Source organism: Alligator sinensis, unplaced genomic scaffold (assembly GCF_000455745.1).
Source record: "Alligator sinensis unplaced genomic scaffold, ASM45574v1 scaffold1_1, whole genome shotgun sequence".
In the NCBI taxonomy this organism is placed as follows: domain Eukaryota; kingdom Metazoa; phylum Chordata; order Crocodylia; family Alligatoridae; genus Alligator; species Alligator sinensis.
In genome coordinates this window covers 1,003,734-1,014,016 of record NW_005842556.1, presented here as the reverse complement: position 1 = coordinate 1,014,016, position 10,283 = coordinate 1,003,734, and the positions used below count along the sequence as shown (strand labels likewise).

General features: G+C 46.1%; 1 protein-coding gene across 1 annotated transcript; it reads right to left on the bottom strand.

The window, feature by feature from the left end:
* Nucleotides 1–8,875: 8,875 nt before the first annotated feature.
* LOC102380844 (olfactory receptor 1009-like) lies at nt 8,876–9,826 on the bottom strand. Its single transcript, XM_006032247.1, has one exon. The coding sequence runs from the start codon at nt 9,824–9,826 to the stop codon at nt 8,876–8,878; it is 951 nt and encodes a 316-aa protein (XP_006032309.1).
* Nucleotides 9,827–10,283: the final 457 nt, after the last annotated feature.

Sequence of the window (10,283 nt, the reverse complement as noted above, 5' to 3'; positions counted from 1 at the left end):
AAGGTGAGAGGGGTCTTGGTAGCAGGTTACTGCTACATCTGGGGAGTATATCTAGAACTCGGTGAACAGCTGTTCACCAGGGCACCCCTGGGGAAGACCAGGAACAATGGATACAAACTCCTGGAAGGCCACTTCAGGCTCAATTCCAGGAAAAAACTCCTTTGCAGTCAGGGTGTCAACTGTAGAATACACTCCCTTCAGGGGTGGTGCAGTCACCTACCCTGGAAATCTTCAAAAAGAGACTGGACAGTAACTTCACTGGGGCCACTTAACCCCAGTTGTCTTTTCCTGCCTAGTTCAGGGGGACTGGACCCAATGATCTACAAGGTCCCTTCCAGCCCCTAACAATCTATGAAGCTATGAATCAATCTATGAGGACGGGAAGGGCTCCAAGTGTAAGGTCTTGGCATAAGGCCTCCATTATATAAAGGTTGGAATGAACTTTGGGTAACCTTGCAGAGAGACTGCTTTGCAAGGCCAGAGTTTATGTGTTTGCTGATATAAACAAGAAAGCACTGACTTGGGTATTTGAATACAGTCATACAAATGTACCAGAGTTAGATCAGGCTCTCTTACAGCCTGGTCTCTGTCTGTTTGGGCTTATGCTTCAACCTGTTGCAATAAAGGGAAGTTTGGTGTGATTGGACCATTCAACCCGAACTTCTGACTGGGCTAGCCATGATCCACAGATGTGGCTCAAGGTGATTGGAGAATTCATTCTGAACTCCTGATTGGATGAGCTTGTATCTCAGAGCATGGCCCCCTGAGAAGATAAAAGAAGGCAGGTGCTGCAGTCAGAGGGAGAAGACGCACATGGGCATTGAAGAGATGGGGTGAGCTGACCCAGCAGGGCAGTCAAATGATCCCCAGAAGAGCCTGAAATCAGTGGGTTGAGGATGGAGAGAGAGTGAGATGGCAGAGGCGGAGGCGCTTTTCTGAGGGCCAGCAGGTTTTGGGAGACAGAGCAAGATGATGCCTGTCAAGTCTGGATGGGGCTTCTTTGTTTGTCATTGGGAGGAATTGTAGACCCAGAGGAGCCTTCCCTGGGTGCTCATAGCCTGCCCATGAGGGGGAGGTGGGGAGAGTCACTTGTCCCATGCAGGGGAGAGTGCCCCATTGAATTCTGAAAGTTGGAGAGAGAGATTGCAGGTGGGGATCACAAAACCACAGTTTTTCACCAAGCTGTCAAATGGGACATAAACCCCTCCCCATAGTGCAGGAGCCCAGTAGTAAGCTGCACGGTGCTTGCCAGAGCCCCTGCTGAGGGGAGGGAACCAGGTTCTGGCTAGATGAGGTTGGCTCAACCCACCCTGCAAGAAGGGTGACTGGTACAAGACTGATCTAAGGAGGATCTATGACTGCTACACTATAGAGTATAAGACCCTGGGGGGGCTTACACATGTGAGTGAGTCAGAGCTTTGCTGCCTCTCCCATGGTGGTGGAGAGTGTGTAAAAGACTGGGTTGTTCCTTGCATCCAGGATCAGTATGACATTCATTGCTGAAAGTTGTACAACGTCACTAGAAGCAACATAGGGCAAAATTCATTTATGAACTGACCTGAGGGTCGAGTGTAAGGGGTTCTCACTGACCTCCCACCCCTCCCCAGAGACTGCTCCCAGATTTCCAGAAGAAGAGACTGTTTGGTGTTTCATATTGCTGAACCATATGTGTAATATCTATTAGTATATAATAGTTATTAGTAACTTTGTTGGTGTATATTTTGATCCTTGTGTTGTTTTCTACCTCCCCTTTTCTCCCTATGTAAATAAACTGCATATAGTTTAGTATTGAGTGTTGTCTGGTTGGAAGTTTTGAGGCTCCGGGTGCCCTTCTCTGGGGAGACTCCCCACAAACTAGGAGTGGGGCTCCAAGGCAGAGACCCCAGGGATCCATAACTGGCTGCAGCTGGTGGGTAGTTCCACCGCCCAGGTTACACAAACAAAGCATGTGAAACTCATTACCATAAGGAATACCCTTCATTGTTAAAAGTAAAAAAAATAACTGATAACTTCTGAGACCACACTAGTTAAACAGTTGTTAAGTATTTGTGATAAATTCTTCACTTAGCTGAGAAGGGGGTATTCATGATCAACCCCTTTTATGCCCAATAAGGTAGTAGATAGCTGTGTGTGTGTGTGTGTGTGTGTGTGTGTGTGTGTGTGTGTGTGTGTGTGTGATTGTAACCCCAGGGGGACTAGAGAATCATGACTCTGAGTTGTTGGAGGAAATGAACAAGAGCTCAGAGTTCCTGGGGTCTGGCCCCTACACTCATCTTCCTAGGCACAAGTATGTTTTCACTTTTCCATTGCCTGATCTGAATCCTAGTTAAACTTATGTTTAGCTTCCCAATAAAGTGATTCTCTTGAGAAGAGACAGATGCTCTCTTTATTCCAGGGCCCTGTTCAACCAAGTAAGCTCCCTTTATCCCAGTTCGGGGACAGAGAGCTTCTCTTCACCTTGCTTTACCTTTTAACAGCTTAGTGGTTAGGGAACTTGTGCAGGTAGTAGGAGATCCAATGTTTAGGCCTCTCAATAACCCAGAGAGAACATCAATCCCTGTCTTCCTGGAAAGGTACAGCTAAAACCTAATAATGATCCAAGGTATTCTCCAGTCATCCTCTTGATGCAATCCCATGGACATCCAGGAGGGGAAGATATGTGGGACTGGGACCAAAAGAGCAACTGATAGAGAGGATAACTCAATGAGATTCCTTTTACACTAAAGGGGTTAGAGCCATGGCAATATAGAGCTCAAATCCTAAGTGAAGCCACTGAACACTGGGGACAAAACATTTTCTGTTGGAGGGATCCACCCATGAAGCTCCCTTTCTGGACCCAGAATTTGGTCATCCATAGAGGATAATGTAAGGCTTCCCCGCAGCTATATCATCCCAGCCAAGACTTTGTCTAGCTGGGTCTTAAAAACCCTCCAAGGATGGATATTCCACAACTTCTCTGCGTAAACTCTTGCAGTGCTTTACTACCTTCCTAGTGAGAAAGTTTTTCCTAATATCTAATCTAAACTTCCCATGCTGCACCTTGAAACTATTGCTCTGTCATCTGCCATCACTGAGAACATCTAGCTTCAGCCTCTTTGAGTTGAAGGCTGCTATTAAATTCCCTCAGTCTTCTCTTCTCCAGACTAAATAAGCCCAGTTGCCTCAGCCTCTCCTCAGAAATCATGTTCCCCAGCCCCCTAACCATTTTCATTGCTGTCTGCTGGACTCTCCCCTACGTGTTCATATTCTTTCTGTAGTGGGGGGCCCAAAACTGCACACAATACTCTGATGTGGTGTCACTAGTGCCAAACAGAGGGGAATAATCAGGGACAATGCATAGGGGGTGCACCTGCACTCCCTGATCGTGGCAGTGCACCCCTGCAAAAAGGTGCCATGATACCGTCGGCAGTTCCTGTGGGTGGCTGCCGCTCCCCTCCCTGCTGCCGACACCGCCGGTGGCATCTGTGGGCAGTCCACGATCCCCTCTGGTCACCATTGACGCTGCGGGTGGCAGCTGTGGGTGGTCACTGACCCTTGGTCAGCACTCGCCACCTCCCTCTGCCCACTGGGGGCATGTGCCGTTCATGGGAATAATCACTTCCCTTAATCTGCTGGCAACGCTCCTACTATGCAGTCCAGTATACCATTAGCCTTCTTCACCACAAGGCCACACTGTTGGTTTATATTCAGCTCATTGGCCACGTTAATCCCTGGGTCCTTTTCTGCATATCTACTGCTTAGCCATCAATGAAATAAGCCACCTCTCTCAGCACCCTTGGGTGCATCCCATCCAGCCCGATGAACTTGTACATGTCCAGGTTTTCTAAATAGTCCCTAACTTGTTCTTTTGCTACTGTTGGCTGATCACCTCCTCACCAAATTGTGCTGCCAGATGCAGGAGTCTGGGAGCTGGCCTCATGTGTGACGGCTGAGGTGAAAAAGGCATTTAGTACTTCAGCCTTTTCTGCATCGTGTATCACTAGGTTGCCTTCCCCATTCAGTAAGGGACCCACACTTTCCCTAAAATATTAGTAGAAACCTTTTTGTTACTTTTCACATCCCTTTCTAGCTGCAACTCCAGTTGTGCTTTGGTCTTTCTGATTTCATCCTGGCATGCCTGAACATTACTCTTATTCCTCCCTCATTGTTTTTCTAAGTTTCCACTTGTTGTAAGCTTACTTTTTGTGGCGTAGCTCACTTGAAGAGCTCCGTCTTAAGCCAAACTTGTCTTCTGCATTATTTGCTAGTCTTTCTGTGCATCAGGATAGTTTGTTCCTCTGCCTTCACTAAGGTTTCTTTAAAATACAGTGAGCTGTCCTGGACTCCTTTCCCCTTCAGACTGGCCTCCCAGGGGATCCTGACCATCAGTTCCCTGAGTGAGTTGCAGTATGCTTTTCTGAAGTTTAGGGCTCTTACTCTTCTGCTCACTTTCCTTCGTTTCCTCAGGATCCTGAACTCAATCATCTCGTGGTCACTGTTGCCCAAGTTTCCATCCACTACTACATTCCCCACCAATTCTTCCCTGTTTGTGAGCAGCAGGTCAAGAAGAGGCCCCTAGGTGGCTGCTCCAGCACTTGTACAAGGATGTTGTCCTCAACACTCTTAAAAAACTCCCTGGATTGTCTGCACACTGCTGTGTTGCCCTCCCAGCAGATGTCAGGTAATTGAAGTCCACCTGAGAATCAGGACTGTGATTGAGAAACTAGCACTAGCTGTTTGAAGAAAGTCACATCCATCTCATCCTCTTGGTTTGGTGGTCTACAACAGAGCCCTACCACCATGTCACCCTTGTTGCTGTCCCCTCTAATCTGAACCCAGAAACTTTCCACACGGCCTATCTCCAGTTTCATTCTGGAGCTCTAAGCAATCATACAGTTCTTTTACATAAAGAGCAATTCCTCCTCCTCTTTTCCCCTGCCTGTCCTTTCTGAACAGCTTGTACCCATCCATGACAGTGATGTAGTCATGTGAGCTATCCAACCAAGTCTCTGTTATTCCATGAGGCCTTAGAGCTTCTCTTTTTGTCTCCACCAAAGAGGATCCTTCCACTTCTTGGATTCTCAGTCTGTTTTGACTATCTTAATGGAACACCCCTTAAAATTCAGGGCTCCCAGCTCTATACCATCACCCCATGATCAATATGCTTTTGATGGCCAGTGGAGTAGTATCCATTATTGTTGGACCTCCATGCACTCTATTCCATAATGGCTCAATCCTAATTATTTTCCTCTGGTTCTCTGAGGTTTCACCCTCAATCAATCCATGTATTTTTTGTTTTTTTCTCAAAGTGTCACTCTCAGCCATATACATATTTTTGCTCACACACATATACACAATATCCATGGAAACACAGTATATGTGTAAACTTTTGACTCTAGCCCTGCTGGAGATAGGGAGTCCTTCTAGTTACATTTTTCTTCTTAAATCCATTCTGTTCTCTTCCTTCATAACTCTGGAAAGCGCCTTGTGCCAATCAGCATTTTTCTTAACAAGGCAGGTTCTGGACTCATGGAAACACCCTGTTGACATTAAAAACAATGGAAAAGAAAAGGATTTTTTTGGTTTGGGAGGCAGACTTTACAACAGAATCTGGTGTATGCTGATGAGGAAACCTTGGGATTGATATTAATTTTTAATGCTTGGGCCCGGCAGTCATGTACTCCCTCCTCCCCGCCCACTTACATATTCCTTTCATAGGAAATGAGGCAGGGCCATCTCACCACCTCATACCAAGAGCCATACTGACACTGAGTGCCACAAAGACAAAACTGTCCCTTGCCCCCTGGGTCTGTACAGGGTGGCACACTTCCATATTGCCTATGTCTGTATTCTATATTGCTTCTTCATTAGGACTTTAGCTTGGGAATTGGGGTCATTCCTATTTAGCTTTTACATATTTATGTGGCACTTATACAGCTGCATAATAGGCCTGTCTGAAGCAGCAAGTATTTGCTTCAGATTCTTCTGATTTGGAGGGACAGTGATTTGATTCAGAGATTTGAATTACAGTTGCAATTTGATTTGGTCGAATCGGATCCAAAGATTTGGCACTGCTTTGGAGATTCAGCCATAGACTAAACAGGCAGCAGTCCTCACCACGCTGGACACAGCTGGCTGCCTCCAGCTGGTAAATCTGTTGCGGTGGGTGGAGGGGGAAGGGAAGGAGGAGTGGGGGGCAGATCAACGCCCCCACAGTGAGGGGCAGAGGGGGCACACGCAGAGCCATCCTTAGGGGATGGCCAGTAGCCAGAGTGGCCAGAGTCAGCAGAGTGGAGGGAGGGGGTCTCGTGGTGGTGAGTGGCTGGGTCGGGCTGCACTCTGTATAGGTGGTGGAAGGTGCTAGGAGTGGGGGCTATGGCCTCCCACCACTTGCCACCCCACTCCCTGCTCCACCAGCTCTGGCCTCCCCCCCTGCCCGGCCCCGCACATCCTTAGGGACATCTCTGCCCACACTGCGTTGCCTCAGCTGGGCAGCTTGTCCCAGCCCCAATCCCTCCCTCACTGCGGGGGGGCGTTGATCTGCCCCCCCCCCCCAATGCCCCTTCCCTCTCCCCTTCACCCACCACTACAGACTTACTAGCTGGAGGCAGCTGTGTCCAGTGTCCTCAAGGACTGCTGCCCGTTTAGTCTATTGCTGCATCTCTGTATCAGACCAAATCTTTTCTGAATTGATTTGGAGGCTTCTGATTTGATTCAGAGCTTTTAATTGGTCTCACGACTTGATACAGATTTGGAGGTTCAGCCGCTGAATCAGGCTGAATCTTCTCCAAATCAAATTGTCTACCAAAGCTTTGCACAGCCCTACTGCATAAGTGTGACTTTTTGAGAAAAGCAGTGTCCTCTTTCAGGGAAATTGCCTCCTCACACTCCACAAAGAAGCCTTGTTAGATATCCCTCTTTAAAGGACCACCCCCCAAAGCCAGCCCTACCATGGTCTCTTGAGAAGCAAATTTCTGGCTTTGAGACCCTGGTTCGTTCTTGTTCCTGGCTTCCCCAGCTAGTTATAACACCCTCACTGCAGTTTCTTCTTTGCTTAGCTCCCAGGAAGCAGGGTTTACCTGTTGTAAGGGGCAGGGTGGGGAGGCAGAGGGCTGACATCCCAAGGCAGTTTCACTGCAAGCCAACAGGCATTTTTGTGCTACTCCATTCCCCCATCCTCCCTTGGACTCCTGCTTTCTCTCCTCAACTCTCTCCAATCCTCTATTCTCCTCTTCTGGCATACAGTCACTTTCAGAACAAAATTATTATACAATTATAGCAGTCAGCATGAGAACTAAAATTCGCCAAATTGAATGAAACATAATTTTATGGCGCACCAATCAGAGAGCAGTCTCTAAGATCAGCTGCAAAGCCTAGATTGCTACCTTCCCTTGAGAAGAAAAAGGCATTTAAATATCCTATTAATGAAACTACTAACAGCAATGCACTCTCACACTGAACGCACCCCACTCCCTCTCAAAGTCTTCCCCACTAGACATGCAGGCTAGAACTTAGTCCACTCAGCCTCTTTCATCACAGAATATAAGCAAGAGGTTGTGTTGCTCAGTGCTGTTGAATGGAGGGAATCTGGCTTCTGGTACCTTCCCACGCTGGCTGCTTGCCTAACCTTGTAGTGTGATGATTAGAACACTTTGCTGGGAAATGGGAGATACAGGGTGAATCTCTCTCTGCATGAATGGGTCTAGAACTTGGTTTTTCCCATTCTCTGGGTGAAGTCCCTGATCTTTAGGCTACTGAGCTAAAAATATGAGAGGGTCTTTTCGTCTATAAAAATCTGTTACTCAGTTTCCGCCCCCACGCTCCATTTGACATGGCATCATTGGAAAGAAAATAAAACCTAAAAGAAAAAATGTGTTTCAGTTTAATTCACATATCACCATGGAGGAAATGATGTCTGGAGCTCCCAAATTGTGATATTTTGTTTTGCTCCATGGGCCTGTGTAAGTCAATGACAAGGCAGAAATTACCCAATGGAGCCTTATATAGACTCATCCTATAACAGCCCACAGGCAGGAAGGATAGCTGCCCCCTCAGCTGCACTGTCAAGTTATGCAGGTTCATCTGGGGTTTTCACTGAAGCAAGAGAAGGCTTGTTGATGTATTTCCAGAGCTAGAGCAACTCAGTAGGCACTATCGCTTACATTTCTCCCCACAAAAATCAGTATTTTATTTTGGGAGAGTGATCCATATTGGTGAAGTTAGACACCCAAGGTCCTAATACAGTCAATGAGACAAAGGAGGTGATCCAGCGTGCCATGGTACTGAGTTCAGAGTGAACCAGTCAGAAACACAGAGCCTGAACTCCTTTCCCTTGCTGTATGGGCCTCAGGCTCATTTCAGAGGGACGCTGCCCAAATCATGGATGTCAGCCTCCACATTGAAAAAAAGGCGAGGGCCCCAGATAATTTTTCATTCTAAGATTCAGCGTTGATTGCCTCTGGCGATAGAGTCCATTGGGTTACTCACAGAAGGGCAGTTCTGTACATAAGTGCTTTTATATCGATTTACTGGTGTGATTACCAGCACCCACAGATCCTGATTTAAGGTGTTTTTGTAGGCAGCGGTTAAAAATGGTGCGAGAATGGCAGCATTAAGCTAAGAAAACCAAAAGAGACTAATGAATAACACATACACATAGATACCTTCTCATGAGTTAATTAATTTAAAAGAGTTTTTCTGCAAAAATGTGGATTTCTACGAAAAAACTATGGATTTTTAATAAAATAACTGATGTGTTTAGTTTCCTCAAATATTTCCTTATGAGGGATTAGAAAACTTTCAAAACTTCCAAAGCAATTCCTATACTAAAGCTCTTATGACACAAGAGTTGACATGTAAGCCAGGTATTCATATCTAAGTGCTTATTTCCACCTGCTCATTTATTTAAAATATTTGAGATTTTTTTCCATGCTATCACTTTCCTCATGGCATCTTTCACATCCTTGTTCCTCAGGCTGTAGATCAGAGGATTTAGCATAGGCGTCACCACTGTATAAAATACTGTGGTCCATTTGTCCTCATGCTGTGAATCATCTGAGCTGGACTTTAAATACATAAAGAGAGAGGTTCCATAGAAGATGCTAACAACTGTCAGGTGGGAGGCACACGTGCTGAAGGCTTTGTGTTTACCCTCAGTGGAGTGGATCTTCAGGATGGTAGCAACAATGAATGTGTAGGAGATAAGGACAACCAGGATGGTGAATGCCCCCAAAATAGCAGCTGTAGTTAATAGTACCATCTGACTTATGCTGGCATCAGATGTGGAGAGTGATAACAGTGGGGAGATGTCACAGAAGAACAGGTCAATGACATGGGAGCCACAGAAGGATAATTGTAACAAGTCTACTGTTTGTGACATTGCATTAATCCACCCAGCGAAGTATGACCCAACCACCAGTTGGACACAGAGTCTTGGGGACAGGATGATGGAATACACCAGAGGTCTACAGATGGCCACATAACGGTCATACGCCATTGTAGCCAGGAGGAAACATTCTGTAACCCCAAAGAAACACAAAATGAAGACCTGAGCCACGCATCCATTATAAGAAATGGCTTTCCTCTCCACAAACATATCAGCCAGCATCTTTGGGGTGACAACTGTTGAAAAGCAAAAGTCTACAAAAGCCAAATTACCAAGGAAATAATACATGGGGGTATGAAGACGAGGGCTAGACCTGATTAAAAAGATCATACCAAGGTTCCCCACCACAGTGATGAAGTAAATCGTGAGGAACAGCACAAAGAGGGTGACCTGAAACCATAGATGTTCTCTGAATCCTGTGAAGAGGAATTCAGTCACCTGGGTACAGTTTTCTCCAACCATGTCTATACAGGTCGTGCAGAATGCAGGTTAAAAGAGCATCAATTTACTGTAATCAGTAAATTTACTCTAATCAGCTTCTGCAATTGTTTAGTAGAGCTATTATTTTGTAGAGTTTCAGGTTCTTCATAGAGAAGACACAGATTTGGTTGGTTAGTTTTGCCACTGCCCTTGTCCAGCTGCAGAGAAGTAGGACAGTCCTAGGGAGAAGGAATTCAGATAGAGAGTGATTCAGATAGAGAGTAAATACTTTGCCAAAGGAAGAAAAAAACATTGCAGAAAAGAAACCGTATACTAGGTACTCCCTTGTGTGAGACAATGTTGCCTATGTGGAACTCAGCCATGATTTGGTTTTGACATGCAACATCAGCATCTTACTTTCTCTCAACCTACTCAAAGTATTCAGATACCGAAGCTGTGGTCCAGCTTGTGATAAGAACTGCAGGCAAAGGGATGTCTA